General features: G+C 41.4%; 1 protein-coding gene across 1 annotated transcript; it reads right to left on the bottom strand.

Annotated features, from left to right (window-relative positions):
• Positions 1-10,877: 10,877 nt before the first annotated feature.
• On the bottom strand, positions 10,878-16,278 carry LYSMD3 (LysM domain containing 3). The gene is made up of 2 exons (XM_041398298.1): positions 15,772-16,278; positions 10,878-13,755 (listed from the first exon to the last, which is right to left on the bottom strand). The coding sequence occupies exons 1-2, from the start codon at positions 16,030-16,032 to the stop codon at positions 13,147-13,149; spliced, it is 870 nt and encodes a 289-aa protein (XP_041254232.1). The 5' UTR covers positions 16,033-16,278; the 3' UTR covers positions 10,878-13,146.
• Positions 16,279-19,049: the final 2,771 nt, after the last annotated feature.

The following is a 19,049-nucleotide window of genomic DNA, read 5'->3' as shown; positions in this document are numbered from 1 at the left end:
AAGCATGATACAGAAGGTAGACTGTAAGATTCAACTGCAAATGAAATATTTATTTGCTAAATCTCCAGAGGCGGGACCAGAATATACCTTGGGTTTTATTCCAAAAGAAGAAACCATGGGCTTCTGTAAGCCTATGCACAATAGTTTTCACCCTGTGATCATAAAAAGAGAATGACTGCTCTGCTCACTGGGGGAATTCTTCTTTCTTTAGTTCCAGTTTCTCTACTGGCACTTAAAAGTACATTCCTCTACATGTTATAGTGGCAAAGATCAGCTGACCATCAGAATTTGTGGAGCTAAGGTTTTTTTGTGGACTCCTGATGATACATTCAGGGTTTGGGTTTGTTTGGATTGTGTTTCTTTGTTTTTTTTTTTTTTTTTTTTTTTGGTTTTTTTTTTTTTTTGGTGGAATCCTGATGATACATATATGAGTCAGGAAGTTTGTACATAGCTGATCAATGACCCATTAGAGCTCCCGGTATGTGTCTTCATTGTATTTTGAGGACACATAGCTTAGGTGGCACTTTAACCATGGTGGAACAAAGGTGAACAAATCAACAGAATTTGTAAAGAAATTCAAACCAGGTTCCTACCGTTCTCCCTTTTTAGCTTGCAGGAGTGGTTTTGGGATCAATACCATGCAATTCCATGCACAGGGGCAGCTTTACTTTTACACACCTCCCCTCCCACTTTCTGGTTTCCATGGATGTTTTAACTGAAGACCTGACCACCTGCCTTCTCAGTGACAAAACTTCAGGTAGAATTCCACATCTCTCCCACACTGACCCTGGGCTGTGAAATGCAATATCCTAGATACCAGCAGTACCTGCTGAAAAGAAAAAATACATAAATAAAATAAATAAAAATGTCATCTGGGTTCAGTTGACATTGTAGGCTAGCCATATGCATAGGTATTATAGCACTTAAATGTATGCATTTTAGCCCAAGTACTGCAAGACCAGGTATTTGGAAATGAGATCAGACTGTATTCCATTGCACCTCTAAGGTATATAATGTAGGGAGCTATTTTGCTTGAATTTCTAACAATGGGCCAGTGTCTCTATAAGGGCCAAAGATGCCCAGCTTTTAGAGACAACTGTCACATGTCTGTTTGTTCTATATGCATTATCTGTAATAGCTTGCAGGAGGTTGTGCAGGGATGATAATTCTGAATTGCACTGCTTCTTTTCCTAAAAAGCCTACTTTATTCTGGAAGTGTTTGCTTTGATGCTGTTCATGTTTTTGCTGAGTAGCTTGACTCCCCTGAGCTCCTTGCAGTAGTCATATAATCCTTTCCTAGGCAAAACACTGGAATAAACTCAATGTTATTGATGACAAATGCTTTTGATAAAATATAGGTGTTTTCTCAGCAGTTCCCAGTGTTCTCCTTCCTTGAGTATTTGGGGAACTTTGGTTTAGGATGCTGCCATTCAAGTACCTCTTACCTGGGTATATAGTTTACTGTTTTTGATCTTTGCTCCACCATACAGTTAATCAGGGAGTAACTTGATAAAGATTATGTTCATGAATCAGGGGACTATGCAGAATTACACAACATATATTCACTAGATGAGAGCCAATTGTAGTCCAAAAGCCATGTAGCTATAGTAATCATGCCTTCTGTTAGAGCTAATGAACTTCTGCCTTTTTTTTGCATCTACTTGTCTGAAGCATCCATCATTAATGTTTTGTATAAATTAGTAAAAATGAGTTTTTTATCTTTTCAAGATGATTAAACATAACAAGTGAGATTCTGTTCTAGGTTCTTAGCATATTTCAAGTATATAGGTGACTAGTATTTTGTGAAGCTGAATGTTATATTTTAGCCTAGCCTTTTGAAGAAGCGTGTTTCCTGGGCTGTTGGGGTCCACTCCGGCTAGCTATAGACTCTTGCCCACCCGATACTTCATGGACAAAGGTAAAAGATTAGAGAAGCGCTCTCCTCCACGTGGGAAACATTGTCCTTTATTCCAAGACACACATCAGGCGGACAAACCCAGGGCGTTTCCTGGTGGCAGGGAGCATTTATACCCCTCGGGATGGGGACAGAGGGAGAGGTCCACAGCCAATGGGACACCAGTGAGGAGTGGCGAGGGGAGGGGTAACCCAGGGGAGAGACCACAGGTGGTACCTGGAGAGGTGAGGGAAAGACCATGTGATGGGGAAACGGGGTCACAAACCCCATGATATAACATAGGCTATACAGTGCAATACAAAACTATTCTGTGCAAATTCCCAATCACCCAGTGCAAGAGAACAACTAAACTGGTGCACCACAACAGCCTTTGGTCAACTACTTGTTCAAACTGAATTTTAGACTGGCCTTCTAGGCATCTCTTACATAAATCAGACATTTACATCTCTGTGAATGATGCAGCTCAAAATCTCAGGTAATTTTAATACAAACAGTATGGGATTTCAGTGGCATACTTAGGATGTATTTATTCTTAAGAACAAGTAAAACAAGAAAATTTGTCTTTTTCACAATTAAAAAAAAAAAAAAAAAAAAAAAAACCAGAAGAAAACAGTGATGCATTTTATTTCACCAAGTGCAAAAACAAAAAAGGCAAAAAAACTCTGAGCCTAAAAGAAATCTGGATGTCATTAAAAAAATTGAAGTAAGATGTGCATACTATTTCTAAATTTTACAATAGAAATTGAAGGAAAGTGAAACCTAATATGTTTATGAGTACAAATGGAATAACCAGCACACACCAGAAGAAAACAGTGATGCATTTTATTTCACCAAGTGCAAAAACAAAAAAGGCAAAAAAACTCTGAGCCTAAAAGAAATCTGGATGTCATTAAAAAAATTGAAGTAAGATGTGCATACTATTTCTAAATTTTACAATAGAAATTGAAGGAAAGTGAAACCTAATATGTTTATGAGTACAAATGGAATAACCAGCACACATTTTCTGGTCTTGTCTCACCACTCTGATAGACAACTGTTCTGCAGCATGGTGGCACAAGGGTTAGAGTAAGGAGAGTCTGGCTGTGAAGAAACTACTTTCTTTGCTTTTGGTTGTACCTGAACACAAGAACCAACTGCTCTTCACTGGGTAGCAATACAGCCTAATGTGAACAGTAGAGCTACTATTGGAGCTTACAGAAGGAGCAACTGGTGCCAGTGTTTTTAAATCTGTTGCTGTTTCATCAATCTACTGATGTTGGAACTTAAACAATTTACTAAGTTGAGAAGGAAGAAACATACAGAAACTTAGGACCTGACCTCTGTTTTGCTGGCAATTATTTATGTGGCGGTGGGAATCTTTAAGGTGAAGCAGCTTTGTATTTTTTCTTCTGGTGATCCACCAGTTGTTTAAAGCAGTTACATTATTACATACAGTATGTGGTATTGCTTTACCAAGTATGACATGGTCTTCTGTCAACTATTCTAACAGTGGATGGTAAAGGGAAATTGTCGTCTCAGTTTATTACACAGGACATGTTTTTTTATAGCTGATGTTTGATCACGCAAATCCTTACTAAGTTTGTGTGCTTCACATCATATTGTTTTAGATACTGACACACAACATTTGCACTGCATTGTTATGCTAACTGTCTTGCTGTAAACTGCATCTTATCTCTTTGGTAATATGGAGGATATGCTGTTGCTGTAACATGGGATTACTTTGTTAAGAGATTGCCTTATGACGGGCACTAGAAAAGAAGGACGAGGAAAAAGAAAAACCTGAAGATGAGAACGACAGAAGACAAAGAAGGTGAAGATGATGAAGAAGCAGAAGAACCAGAGGAATATGATGAAGAGCATGAAGAGGTATAATGTTAGTGTTCCTATTTATACAGTCAGATCCCAGTCACTGATAGCATTTGCTAGCAAAGAAATGTCCCTAGCTCCCAATAAGGCTGAGTTGTTTTGGGAGAAATTATTACAGTCATTATCTTTGTTGCATTACATTGTATTGTAAATTTAAGTGACTGTTCTAGACTTATTACTCACAAAGAGCTCTGATAAAAAGATCTTGTACACAAGACTGTATTGACACAATCAATACACGCAATTACTTCTTTTTATCACTAAAACAGTGATGCCTGTTGTTTCATATGCATGAGGACTTCATTACAGGATTTTCCTTTTTCTTTCCCAATACTCTATTACTGTTTTAAAGTGTGGGTGCTCAAGTGCAGTTGAAGTAATGTTTCTTCTATAAATTGTCTTCTCTACACATGCAGTGATTTTTTTCCCATTGGTTTAGGAAAATTACTACATTTCTTCCTATTTTGAAGATGGAGATGGCTTTGGTGTTGTCAGTGATGACAATATGGTTGAAGCAACATAGTAGCTGTTGTTTCTAAGTGTCAAACTGCTCAAGCCTTATACTACCTGAAGCAGAATTCTGGAGATAGGCTGAGTATAAATAGACTTAATGCTTTAGCTTTTTTGGTTTTAAGCAGACTCTCCAAAAACACACTGGAGTTTAATTGTACTATTCTGTAAAAGAGCTAGGGAATCCTTTGTTTTGTTCTTTTGCTAAGTGTTTTGCAGATATGCCTTTTTAAGGTCCTCTGTAACACTTATGGATAGAGTAAGCTTTATGCCATTGTTTCCTCTGCACAGAAAAAAAATGTATGCATTTTACTTGAAATTCTGTCTAAGTATTTGCACTAGTCAATTCCATGCCTCAACAGTAAAATTTTGAAATAAATAACGAAATTCTTGATGACCACTGTAAAAAAAAAAAAAGACATAGCCTTTATGGACATAAGCTGTTTGTTGGTAGCTGACTCCTTTGAAGAACTTTAGTAAATTCTGAGTACAGGTAACTGAAAACAACTGACAACTACGCACTTCAATATAAACTGACTTGGAAGCACCTTAGTAATATAGACAAACAACACGACAGTTGTTTTTGTCTATTTGAAGGACCATTCATCTAGTTAGAACACATTGCCTTTAGTATTTTGGTTAAAAAGGAACACATTAAAATATGCCATATTACCTTAATGAATCAGCAGAAATCATAATTAAGAATAATTTGGTTTAGAAAGAATATATGGCAGAATTTAAGAAATTATAGAATCCTGGTTTACACCTGTGCACTCACTAGTGATGAAAATTTGAACCCTTTGCCTCAGTTTCTCCACCTTTTAGGGCAATACTTTCTTACCTCAGAGCTGTTAAGTGAGCTAGCAGATAATAGCTATCTATGTAATTGTTGATGTACTTATTTATTTTCCTACAGAACAAACAAGACAGACAAAAAATCAGTAAGAAACAAACCCCAAAGTATAGAAAAGGAGTGTGGTGAAGTATTTTAATGCATTGTGTTTTAATCAGAAAAATAAGAGAATGCCAAGGAAAAGCCAAAGCTGAATGTTTGGAAACATCATTTTTATTTGAGAACCAACAGCTGTAGTGTTGAAAATTTATTACTGAGATTAGATGCTTGAAGAATACTGTGACAGCACATTATCTTACTGTCTTCTGATAGTAAAAAATACTGTTTTTTATTGTTACTACGTTACTGTTGATAAGGGTTATTGGGCTTTTTTTGTTGTTTGGTTTTGAAGTGTTATTTTCTTTAAAAAAAATGTTTCACCTTACTGGTGACTGGGAAACAATTCTGCATTATTATGTGAACTTCTGATATACGAAACACAGAGAGAAGATGTGAATGAGGCAAATATGCTGAAATTAAATTTGCTTGCTGTGACTATAACTGCTTCTGCTATCTGTTTTCCCTGTGCAAGGTGAATGGTGAGACTCTTTTCCCCCCACAAAAAAAATGCAAATAGATGGAACCATTTCAATAACACCAGAAAAGAGTTACTGCATTAGTAACAATTCGGTGACAAGTTGTGGCTTGCCTGAACAAGTACAGTATCTTATTCTGTAGCAGACAGTAATTCTTGAGGATCAATTACTTTCTCCATTCATCAGTCTTCTAATGGACAACTGCCTTCCTGCTGCACTGTTGAGAAATATTACTCTTGTAAAAATCAGGTCTTTTTGAGTCCTTTAAGAGGTAAACTTAGTAGTTTAGAGGTAGTCACCTCTGTCCTCCAGAGGGAATTGCAAAGTCTTAGGCTGGACTCTCCAGGATTAGTTTAGCTATGGTAAATTAGGCCATCAATTAGGAACAAGTTCTGCAAGGACACAGATCAGTGCCAAGGCACTTCTGAAAAGCAGTGAGATTGTGCTCTTCTACAGGTGTAATACTTACACCTCTATTTAGAAGCTGATTTTCTGATTGCTTAGAATTTATTGCAAGACCATAATGCTAATAAAACTTACAACTTAGTTTTCAGCAAACTTCAAATTTGGACAGGCATATATTCAAACCCTAACTTACAGCAAAGAAAAATACTGTTTTCAGTGTCATCTCACCATCTAAGAACTTCAGTGATTAGAAGTTAGTTGTTCATACCTATTTCTAAGAACCAAAAAATTCTCCAAAATTTATGCAGGAAAGTTCAAAGTTTACAAGCCATGAACAGAATAAACCATAAAGGCTGCAATTATAGTATGCTAGATATGAATATTGGAACAAAGTACTTGCTGGCTAAGGATTTTTATAGTAGAACATACATAAATATTGGCCTAAACAAATACAAGTAGTAGCCTGCTGTAATAAAACATGCAAAGTACATAGAACTAAAAATATATTAGATGCACCATTTGCACTGCAATCTAAAATAAAATCTTTATTTTACATATATTACTTATGTTTTTCTAAAAGCAGAGGAGCAGAAGTATTTAAAATAAGACTTGCATTCTCACTCAGAAGTATTTAACAAAGTTGTACTTTCAGCCCTTATACAAAGGGCTATTCGTGAGAACTTATTCTGAAGTATGCCAGACTTAAAACATTTAGATTTTATATGATCCAGCAGAGCAATATGCACTTAAGTTTCAAACCCATTTCCTGAACAACATGTTGCAATTATTTAAAAAGGTGATTTACAACTAAATTATTCCATGTTTGTGGGGGGTTTGGCTCTTTTTTGTTTGCTTTTGGGGTTTGTTTATTTGTCTTTGGTTTTGTTTGTTTATTTAAGAAGTCAGTTTCTAGAAGACTACCTTCACAGATTTTATCTTGAATCAGATTTAAGTTCCTCACAGAGTAGCTATCCTGTTTATTCCAAGCTGTGATGATGAATTACTGGTTGTGTTGTACTTTGGAGAAAAAAGCTGTAAAGATCCCCACATTCTGCAGCAAGGCAAGCCAGCTGATGGTTGTAGATTACCAGATTCAGGAGTGCTACATTCTTGAAAATAATTCTACTGTATCTTCTGATAAAGTTAACTCTTATTAAAAATGTACTGTGTGGAATATGCAACATAATACGTATGTAAAAACATGCCCGGTTCTTGGTTAGAATGGAATATGGTCCCATAAAATAGCTACTCCTTTGTGTTTTTCCAAAGACTGCTTGTCCTGAGGTAAATCAAGGTACATCACCCTTAACTCTGTGCCAGTAAGCCACAGGTCTTTGACATTGTATAAGCCCAAAGTCTGGGACACACTAGAGAACTCTTTAGCTGTACCACCACAGACCTCTGTATCCATACATCAACAGGTCAGAGACTTTCCTCACCTAGTCGAACCACAACCACAGTTCACTTCTGTACCAACAGCAATGTGCTATGTATTAGGCTTATGCTGCATCATCACAGTAGCTAATTTAATATTCTTTGATGAATCCATAAGAAATGGAAGGATAAAGTATTAGAACTGGTGATTTTCAGCAACAGGATGGGAGAAGAAGCTAAACAATAAAATTATGCAGCAAAAAAATGATGCATTATATACCAAGTTTCATCCTATATAGAAAGCATTTTTTATGTGCCAAAGCTTTTTTGTCCGAGTCACTTTTTAAAGTTTTAACCATGAGAGCTGTATCACTTTAGCCACCATAAATTATTTCGTGAAGAATTTTTGCATATAGCATTAGAACTGCTACCTCAGTGTTTATGTTTGTCTTACTGGCATATTCTCTTAAAGAAAGAAAAGAACTATTATTTCAAAAGATCTTTGAAAACAAGTGTTACGCAAACCATCAAGTTCATGCTGTTTATAATTCCTTTTCTAGTGTGGAGACTATGAGTAGGCTCACTATCTCCACAGATGCTCCTTTAATCAAAAGGTTCAACAGTCACAGATCATAGTTCATGTATCTAACTTTACATCATTTGCCTTCAAGCTTTGGCCTGCCTCAATTTCAATATAATACAAGTTAGCCAATTCTTGTTCATACATTTGGCAAGCCAGTGAAGACTATTTGCCCCACTTCGTGGGGAAACAGGTTCCCCAAGAATAAATGGGGCCTAACTTTTCCCTCTCAGAATCTCTCAGAGCATTTTGGAATACCTCCTGTCCATCACCCAACTGTCTCCTTCCCTCTTTCCAGAAAGTTCTCCCCCTCTTCGGTGGGTGATTGGATCAGGAACAAGAGTCCCTCCCTGTCACATTCCCTATTGGCTAGCCGGCATGTTTCCCACGAGTTTGTTCTCTCCCAAGTTCTCCCTCATTGGTTAATGTGTTGTATGTTCCGCCCCCTTTATAAACTGCTGTATTCCTGCCTCGAGGTACCTTCTCGGCTGGCTCCCCTGGAGACAATAAAAACTCTGGATTTGACCCCCGAGGAGAGTCCCTCCTTTCTTCCACTTCGCCTGCCTGCTGCTCTCTGCTGCCCCTTGCTGAGGCACTCCCGGGACACCCCTGGCGCATCTGGGAAGTGCCCCCCCCCCCCGCCCTCAGAGAGGCAGCAAAAGATTGCGTTATATTACATTACATTGACGACATCTTAGTGTGTGCTCCTAACGACAGCGCACTTGCCCATGCGCTTGTCCTGACAATCGATGCGTTGACTTCTGCAGGGTTCGAGCTCCTGGAAGAAAAGATTCAAAGGATGCCACCCTGGAGGTACCTTGGCCTGGAGATTACAAAGCGGACCATTGTTCCGCAAAAACTGGCCTTCAACACCCAAATTAAAACCTTGGCTGATGTCCACCAGCTGTGTGGGTCTTTAAATTGGGTAAGATCTTGGCTGGGTATTCCTACGGAAGATCTAGCCCCCCTTTTCAATCTTTTGAAAGAGGGAGAGGAGCTTAGTTCTCCCAGGACCCTTACCCAGGAGGCTGTCACAGCCTTAGAAAAGGTACAAAAGATCTTGTCACAGAGGCAGGCGCATCGGTACAACCCAAACTTGCCTTTCAACTTTATTATTCTGGGAAAGCTGCCACACCTGCACGGGTTGATTTTTCAGTGGGAGCCATCCACAAAAACATCTAAGGACCAAGGCTCAAGGAACCCTCTCTCAATCATAGAGTGGGTTTTTCTCAGCCATCATAGGTCCAAGAGGATGACGCGGCCACAAGAGTTGGTAGCTGAACTGATCCGGAAGGCTCGCCTCCGGATCCAGGAACTGGTCAGAGTCGACTTTACATGCATACATATTCCTATTAATTTGAATTCGGGCCACCTAACTAAGGCCATGTTGGAGCATTTGCTCTTGGAGAATGAGGCTCTCCAGTTTGCCTTGGATTCGTTCATCGGACAAATTTCAATTCACAAACCGGCCCACAAATTACTCAATTCCGATATGCCATTTAATCTATCACTTAAAGCCATTCAGAGTCGGAAGCCTTTGAAAGCTCTGACAGTTTTCACAGACGCGTCTGGAGCATCCCACAAGTCGGTGGTGACTTGGCGGGATCCTCAAACTCGGTGGTGGGAGACAGACATTGTCAAAGTTGAAGGATCACCTCAAATTGCTGAGTTGGCCACAGTTGTCAGAGTCTTTGAAAGGTTCTCCCAACCATTCAACTTAGTAACCGACTCTGCGTACGTAGCCGGTGTCGTTTCCAGAGCGGAGAGCGCAATTCTTCAGGAGGTCTCCAATACGGCTCTGCTTAATTTGCTCTCAAGACTAATAGATCTAGTTTCCCACCGAGAGCAACCCTTTTATGTTATGCATGTGAGGTCACACACCGACCTCCCGGGGTTCATCGCTGAGGGCAATCGGCGTGCCGATGCTCTAGCCACCCCAGTTGACATGGCTCCACTTCCGCCAGGGCCTTGTTTACCATCAGTTTTTTGAATTGCAGTTTTGAGTGCCTGGATCCGCCCATTGCGAGGCATTTTAACAACTACAAAGATATGCACCTGAAGGCGAAACCCCCTGTGCTGGTAAAAGATCCTGAAACCTGGAAGGTGGCGGGCCCATTCGACCTCGTCACATGGGGTCATGGGTATGCTTGCATGTCCACCCCCACGGGGCTGAAGTGGGGACCCTCCAAATGGGTTAAACCCTACCTTCCAGGTAAAGCCCATACCATCGGCAGTACCACACAGGTGGAAGAGGGAGCTTGGCGGCAGAAAAGAAAGGCGGTCCCAGTGTCCGGTTCCCCCCCGACTGAACCTGCCCCACCTGAACCTTCTGTTTTAACTTACTTTCTCCATTTATTTCAGTCGGATTCTTCTGTATCCTGATTTCAGTTATGTTGATGACCCACCCAGCGGAGTCATGGATCATCCCCCAGCCCAAGGCAAACGTCTGGCGCATCTTGGCGGGGGCCATGGGACAAGACCACCTGTGCCTGTCCATGACCTCTGCAGCAGATCCCCTCTCGACTTGCCTCGGGGGAATCCCATTCAGGGTTGATTTTCCCCCTCCCTTTTTCCCCACCCTAAAGTCCTTACTCCCAAAATTTGCCCCAGTTGCCTGTCCCGAACCTAGAATCTTGTGGCGTAGGGTCCTTACAGTACTCCAACAGGCCCGCAAAGAACCCACACAATTCGATCTGCTCGGCTCCGCCCGCGCCTCCCTATGCTTTCAGTTCGTTCCGAGTTTTCGGTTTCTGCATTATCTATAAGTTACTGACCAGAATTTTGTTTGCCACAATCCCCCAAATTAATCATGTCAAGGCTCCCGCTGACCCTGCTCCCATCCCTGAAGAACCTACCTGTGAGGAAGTCTGTTGGGAGCAGGCCTCTCAATCCTCTTCATGGTTTTCAGATACTACGTCAGTTTAAGAACAATTTCAGTTTTATTTTTGTTTTAAACAAAAAAGGGGGAGATGTTGTGTTGCGGGGTTCATTTGGTTTGTTCTGTTTCCTCCTAAAGTTATAGTGGTTCAGTTGTGGGATCCCCCTCTCCCCCTCCCCTGGTAACCCCTCCCTTTGAGAGTGTCAATTTGTTGTCTCCTCCCCTGTTTCCCTGGTTACCTTCTGTCAATCCCTCCCCAAGTTCCTGTCCATCACCCACTGTCTCCTTCCCTCTTTCCAGAAAGTTCTCCCCTCTTCGCTGGGTGATTGATCAGGAACAAGAGTCCCTCCCTGTCACATTCCCTATTGGCTAGCCGGCATGTTTCCCACGAGTTTGTTCTCTCCCAAGTTCTCCCTCATTGGTTAATGTGTTGTATGTTCCGCCCCCTTTATAAGCTGCTGTATTCGTGCCTCGTGGTCACTTCTCAGCTGGCTCCCCTGGAGACAATAAAAACTCTGGACTTTACCCCCGAGGAGGGTCCCTCCTTTCTTTCTTCCACTTCGCCTGCCTGCTGCTCTCTGCTGCCCCTTGCTGAGGCGCTCCCGGGACGCCCCCGGCGCATCTGGGAAGTGCCCCCCCCCACCCCGGCTGTCAGCTGCCGTGCCTTCAGCTCAGCCGGAGCAACCTCCTCCCCTGCCCGGGGGAGTAGAGACACTCTGACAGCAGCGCGGCAGTACTGTATATACTTAGTCAAGACATTCACTGAAAAGGTTACAATAGTAGTTACAACGATGCTGTTTTTCCACTTCTCTCTTTTCAAGTCCTAATTAAGTCTGTTATCTTGGGTTTTGGTAATAAATACTATTTTGAACAGGGCAATGGAATTCTTGCTCCACAAGGCAAATATAACCAAAATAATTATAGGCACCATCTCAGTTTTAATTTAAAAGTATTCTGAGTACACAAGTACCTCCTTTCTGTATGAAGAGTCCAGAGGTGATGGGGGGTTTATTTATGTTTTTTATAGGGTTTTTGGGTTTTTTTTAATCTTGAAGCATTTTTAGATTGGGAAGAAAAAGAGGGGAAAACCACGGTTGCTCATGAAACTCCAAGAGAAACATTTAGGAGGGGATTGGTTAATGAATACACTAATATGTAAAGTACAAGTCTGAAGATCCAAGTTGTCTATTCTGCTCAAATTTGCTAGCAGGCATTAAATATAAGTTGAAGTTTTCTAGCACACTTCAGGAAAAAGTTAAGAGCTTGAGGTTCATTGGCAGAAGACCAGTATTAGCATGCTCAGTACCCACGACTGCTATCTGAATAATCAATTGGTCCTGAACTGAGATTAACTGGAGGGGAAAAAGATAAATCTATTAGCAGAAAATAAGGATTACTGGGGCAGTAAGGTGCCACACTTCTTCACTTTTTTCATTCTACACACAGGTGACCAGATGAGAATGCAGTAAGTTTTCAGCAGAAAACCAAGGAAGAATGTAAAGTTTCAGGAGGAATCCTAAGTGGACTGTGTTGAGGCACACAATCCCACAGAGAAAACAAATTACCCTAGTGCCTATACTGAAGAATGGGTTGACCACAGGCACAAGATTTCAAGATTGCAGTTTAAGTGTTTTCTACTGCCTCAGTAAAAAAGAACTTCATAGTGGCTATTAATTATGGCATGACTGAGTTTTAAAAAAATCTTACTCTATAAGAAAGATTAAATTATGAGAACACCACTTTAACTTACAACTGTAAACCTGGTATTAAAAATGTCAAGCGTACTATGAATTCTGTAAATCCTTTTAGATGTTTAAAAGTTAGCTATCCCCATATGCCCACTTCTGGGCTGTAAAACACACAGACTCCTTGTGTGTTAGTTTGAACTATATTTTTCCACCTCATCATTAATTAAGAAACATGCCTATCAAAATAGAAGAAAGTGCAAAGCTTCAGAGATTACTTCATACCTTAATAGACACTCCAATCTTGCAAACTGCCTACCTCAGGCATATTCAGAGATTATGTGATCCCCAGAAATATCCTTGTAGTGGAACACTGCCCATAAAGGCAAGTCACACATCAATACACATCTCTGCATTCCAAGTGCATTTTGCATTCCGTGGATTCCCCTTTACCTAAGGTTATGTTATGTATCTACATACAACAGTTGTCTAGGGTCTTCCACTACTAATGCTGAAGGTCTCCTTGATTATCAACTTTCATAATATTTGTTGGATTTATTCCATTTTCTGTTTCTTTCTGATGTGATACTGCTGTGACAAACAAATGGGAAGATTCCATTGGAAAATGATGACTGACATCTGCTTTCACTAGAACTTCATAATACAGGAGATAAAAAACTGGAGTTACGATGCCAATAATCAACATAATCACTACTGCTGTCCACCACCCTATACCCCAGTCTGCTCCATAGTAAGGATCCTTACATTTTTTAGTTTTACCATCAGTTTCAAAACAGATCTGTTGGGCTGCTAAAGCAGAAACAACTTCATTCAGATTCTCTCTCTTTGTATCATTACACTTCACTATTTCTTCTATATCTCGATCGACTTCTTTTAAGAAGTTGCCAGCAGTCTCATTAGCAGAGAATTTATCACAAAGAGATGTTTCCTGATCTTCTGGGGAACACAGAGCAGGCCGAAGAGCTGGTCTTCCTTTCGGATATATATGGGTTTCTGTCAATACACTGAACTTTTTCACTGGAATTTTGATAGACCTCAGGGCAAAAAAATCTTGATCGTTGATAAGATTGTTAACTCTCTTGATATCTGCAACCTAAAAATGAAAACAACAGCTAAAACATTGTATTCCATTGAACCAAACCTCTCTTAATAGTACTACACCTTTAAGAAATACAAGTCTTTTGTACAGAAACAAAGACAAGGCCTATGTTTTTGCCCTACTCTAGTCAGCTCTCCTTTTATTGATATGATATTCTTGCTTAAAATATCATTTTGCTCAAATTAAGTTTAGATTTTAAGTTGAAGTCTAAGGCAAGGCCTTTGGTTTTCATTACTATTAAATTTGGGTTTTTTAAAATTTATACCATTCATACAGTATGAAGTCAGAAGAGGTCAAAGACCAAATCTAAACACCTTTACAACAAGAAGGAAATTAATTATGATGCAAAAACCCTCTCACTTCATATAAGAAGACTGAAAGTCACTTCACATAGATACATTTATTATATGTATGTTCAGCTATCAGTTAGCAACTATCTCTGTGAAATTAATGAGAATTCACCTCACTTTGAGTTTTCAAATTATGTAAATTACTGTTAATTTCTAATTCAGTGACAAATTTCTGAGTTAGGAGTGATTACAAAATATGCGTGTGCAATTCATCTAGCCACAGGTGTGTTTTTTTTGCTGCTTCTGGGGGCAATGGCAGAAAACAAGTCTAACTTTTAAACTACTGTCATCTACCTTACCCAAGTCAGTTCTCCCCTTTTCCTATTTTTGTTCAAAATTAATCTCATTTTGCTTGCAGTAAGTTCAGATTTTAAGTCTAATGTGAAACATTCTGCAGGGATTTAAGTGCACTGGGATAATCACTGGCTTCACTTTCAGATGGTAACTCCCTCACTGTGGAAGGCACAGCCACAAACTTCACTATAATGAAGAACTTCAAAATCAGTGCTTTTCTGCAACACCTGCAAAGCACACAGGAATTATACCCATTTGAAGATGCACTGTATCCATGTTCACACAAACCTTTTTAAGGTGAAGAAGTCCTTCAGTTACTATGGCAGTGTATTTGTTAACTGTATGATGCAGAATAAATTGGGTAAGAATACAAGACTGCCAAATGCAGCGATATATGATTCCACCACAATGCAACTTATATAACTTATACTTTCTGCCTCAAGTCCCAGGATCACTCTTCCACATTTCCTTGAATTTGCAAGAAAGAGCACAATTTAGTTATTCTTCCTTTATTAGTGAGGCCTGACCTCATAAAGCTGCTCAAAATACCCAAATGCAGTAGGTTCTGAAGCCAAGACTTGGTTAATGAGGCTAAGGTCCGTCATGATTAGAAAATAGTTATGTCAAGACTTTAATACCTAAAGTCACAACAGGAAGTCCACAATTCTGTTTCTGCCTGAAGAATTAGATGACAGCATATTCTGTATATACAGATTTTCAACTTGACCTCAATGGCACCTGTGCACTTAGCAGGCAGTCCCATCAACACAGACAGCTGATTTTCTGTTAAAACTGGAAACATCAACTAAGACTAATGCCATTGTCTTAGTAGTAATGGCAGCCAAAATTACTGGGTAGGCAGGACATTTACCAGACTAATGTAAGAACTGAGCTAGAAGTAGTGAGCACAAAGAAAGGTGCACAGGGGTGGAAAGTTCCCAAAAGTAGAGCAGGCTCATGCTTAAAATACCAGGGCAATTTAGCAGAACTCAAAAGAAAAATATGGAGGATTTTTTCCCCCTACTTGATGGAATTAGGCCTCCACACAAACCCTTCAGATAGTTCACCAACAACCCTGTCACCCAGCCCAACAGCGAGGATGCTACTAGATGTGCCGACCTGTGACTGGAGAAGAGCTTTGAAGGTAGCATGCACTCTGAGAGAGTGTCACAACCAAAACTATGCACTTGTTTCTCACACTTATATTAGTTTTAAGAGGAAAAGCCCACGGAACCGGAACCCTACTCTGTAACACGGACACGTCAAATTACACTTGACGCAATTTTCCACTTCTGAGACACACGGCGTTTGCCACACGCTGCCTCCGCGGACAGCCGCGCGGGGCCCGCGCCGCCCGGGCACTTACGGAGCAGCAGAACTGCAGCGCGATCGCGTTCAGCGTGTCCCCTTCCCGGACGTCCTTCGTCAGCAGGACTATATCATCCAGCCTGTCCCTCGATGCGCTCCGCCGGACCTTTTCCCTGCCCCGCGGCCGCAATTCCGACAGCTCACCCTCCTCCTCGGGCCCCTCGCTCTCCGCGCTCACGAAGGGGTACAAGTGACCGCCGGCGAGCGGCTGCGCCACGGCGGACGGCTGCGAGCCGCCGCCAGGGCCTCGGCCGGCCATGCTCCGCGGGTGGCCCTGTGGAACGGGGCAAAGGCGTGGCGCCCTCCGCGGGGAGCCCCACGCCGGCCCCTCCTCCTCTCCCGCACCCAGCTCCCTCCAGGCTTAGAAACCGCCGGCCACGCCGCCGGGGGGAGGTGAGAGCCGAGCGGAGCCGAGCCGAGCCGTGCCTGGCCGGCCCGCTCCGCCCCGGACCGCGGCTTTACTTGCCCCCACTCCACGTGGAAACCATCGCGATGGCGGCCGCGCTGCCACGTCCGCAGCGCGGCCACGCCCAGGCGCCGGCCGCACGCAGCCCCGGGGGCAGGGGTGGTGCGAGGCGGCTCCGGGGCTTGGCCGTGCGGAGCCGGCGGGGCTGGCTCGGCAGGCGAGCGTGTTGTAGTACCGTCTGCCGCTGCTACTGCTTCGCCCCGCTCCGCTGCCCCGTATTGCTCCGCTCCACACCGCCTGTGCCGCTCCGGCTTGGCCCAGAGAGCGCTGTGGCTGAGCGGCTCGGCGTTGGAGGCCGGAGCGTGGGCCCGGCGCTGCCGGGCGAGGAAGCGCTTCGCCCCCACCTTCCCCTCCTGTCCCCCGCGTGCTCAGAGGTGCTGATCCTCTTTCTGGAGAAACGCAGTCTGCTCAGGTGTACGAAGTTGCCATGTATTTGAGTCATTAAGAGGGTTGTTCTGAGACCGTTTTCCCCTAGCGTTCGCAGTTCCTTTCTACGTCGTGTGTCTCTTAGTCCCGCCTGGCTCTTTTACCGCTTTGCTGCACCCTTAGAAGCTGCCAGGCAATTTCTTTATATTCCTTCACACCTGTCCCCTCAGCACTAGTACTGCAGAGGTACAGAAATCTGGCTCTCGCTGATAGATCTTTTTACAAGAGAGGTACCACAAATGAAACCGTGTCGATACTTCTGCTTTCCTTTTTTAGCAGAATGGTTTTTGCTCTAAAGATCTGTCAGCAGCTTTTGGGGTGCTAAGGCAATAAGTGGATGTCCTAGTCTAACTAATAGATTTAACTTAGTGTGTCTTTTTGCTGACACAGCCTTAGCGGGAGGTTTTGAATTACAGCAGGAGCAAGAAGAGTATTCCTTTAAAAAACTGACAGCTCTAGGGCTAAATACGTTGAAAAAAATTTGTTGAAGATGAATGAGTTTGCAGGTCTGGTTCTTGAAAATAGTTTAAATTTGATCTTAAGATAATTTTAAGTTGGGGTTTGGGTTTTTTTTTTCTTTTGTTTTTGAGCCTTGCTAAACAACCAAAGTGGTTAGAAACATGTTTGATATTAAAAAAGACAGGTTTTTAAAATGTCTTTACTTTTGAAAACCAGATTACTTGAGTCTGAAGACATAAAAATAAGAGCTAACAATTGTGTAGCTCTATGAAGTGTCACATTCACACCCACAGAAGCTTAATTGAAGCCACATTTCCAGATACTGTAAAACAAGCTCTGAAGGTACATTGTGTTCTTGTATGTCAGCCTATTTTTGTGTAAATATATTACACACATTCATATATTTATCTGCATATACTTTAACATAGCATTCTGTTGTATATAAGGGATGAATCAGTTAAAATAAAGGTATTCCAAAGGCTGTCTAGGTACCTCCCTTGCAAAATAGCATCAACAAGAGCAGTACATTTCTCTCAAGAACACAGAGGTTTGCCTGAAAGAGTAGCAATATTCTTAGATACAGAAGTTAGCACAAAATAACAAGCTGGCCGTTTCATTCGGGTTAGTCACTGCCGTTTGTGAAGAAGCATGGAATAGTACTAACATTTAAATGCTATATTGTTCCTGCAGGAAGTTTGGCCTACTTTGTTGAAGCTAATTTTCTGGCTTTCTTATTCTGCACATGCGAAAAGAGCCCAGGGGATACCTAGTGTAGTTAGAATTTCCTCAAACTGAAGTTTCTTGTAAGTCTGGACACTTTCTAAACCATTTAGTAGCTAGTATTTTCTTCATGCTTTGGCCCACATAACATTTTCCTTGTTGAGTGTTTCAGGTGTAATTAATTGTGAACAGTGGTTTCTCCTAGACAGGCACAATTTCTTCTTTCATAGCATCTTCCCAATCAAAGTCTGCTCAGAAATAAGCTTTCTATTTTTATCATGGGTCAGAAGCACAGCTTGTGCTGATTAACACAGCGGCACTGAAGGCTTAGATACAGCCTCACACAGAAGCTGCTATCCAGCAAAGCTTGGATTGTCAGATTACATGACAAATGTGTGAACATATTTGTAGGAGTCCCAGAATGATTTTATGTCTTTTTGGAGATGCTAAATGTGGGTAGAATGAACCTTCTACCACTGTATTTCTGGAAAGAGCAATGTTTGAGATGCCGAAATTGAATTAATTTCCCATAAACCCAAAGTTTTCTTGTGGGATCTCGAAGAAAATTAATTTTAACTTAGTGATTTAGGATTTCATCTATTGAGAAGTACCATAACTGGTGAGGAATAATTGCAGCACCAAGCAGTTCTGTTTTGTTTTTTAAGGAAGCTTGCAGTAATAGAAGTGATGTAACTGCAGTTATCTGTAGCTGGGAAACTGATGACTCAGACCCTATTCATGCTTTTGAAAGACTGTTTTATGAGACTTATCAGAGCTGTGGGTGGATCTGTAGAGGAACTTGAAGTCAGAGTTCATATGCAAGGATGCGTGCAGTGGTGTCTAATGATTGATCCATCACACACCACTAATAGAATATCCTTTTGGAGGTTTTTTTAATCTTTGGATGGTAAGGCTACAGCAAAGGCCAGGAGCAGGGAATTTCACAATTTCTTTTATCTACAGAGGTATACCACCAGGTCAAAAAAGAACTGCTGAAGCAGCACTCTGCCTTAGAAGAGGAAAGAAAGTATTGGAGTTTGCTTTGACCCTGCTACACCCCTGTGTGTAACCATTTGTAACTGGTGACATTTTCCCATCAATAACAAAAGGGTATATTCCAAACTTGAAGAACAGGACTGGAGCTGCGTAGCTCCCATGAATGCTAATAAGAATACAGCCTTTCTCTATTCCTGTGTAAGTTACTT

The sequence above is a fragment of the Onychostruthus taczanowskii genome, unplaced genomic scaffold (assembly GCF_017590055.1).
Source record: "Onychostruthus taczanowskii isolate IOZ18803 unplaced genomic scaffold, ASM1759005v1 scaffold143, whole genome shotgun sequence".
Lineage (NCBI taxonomy): Eukaryota > Metazoa > Chordata > Aves > Passeriformes > Passeridae > Onychostruthus > Onychostruthus taczanowskii.
This window is presented reverse-complemented; position numbering and strand designations above follow the sequence as displayed.

Bases quoted from the DNA above. Each gene is read 5' to 3' on its own strand.
- LYSMD3 (XM_041398298.1), bottom strand. From the start codon at position 16,032: ATGGCCGGCCGAGGCCCTGGCGGCGGCTCGCAGCCGTCCGCCGTGGCG. The intron at 13,756-15,771 runs GTAAGTGCCCGG...TTTCATTTTTAG, and splicing joins CGCTGCAGTTCTGCTGCTCC to GTTGCAGATATCAAGAGAGT.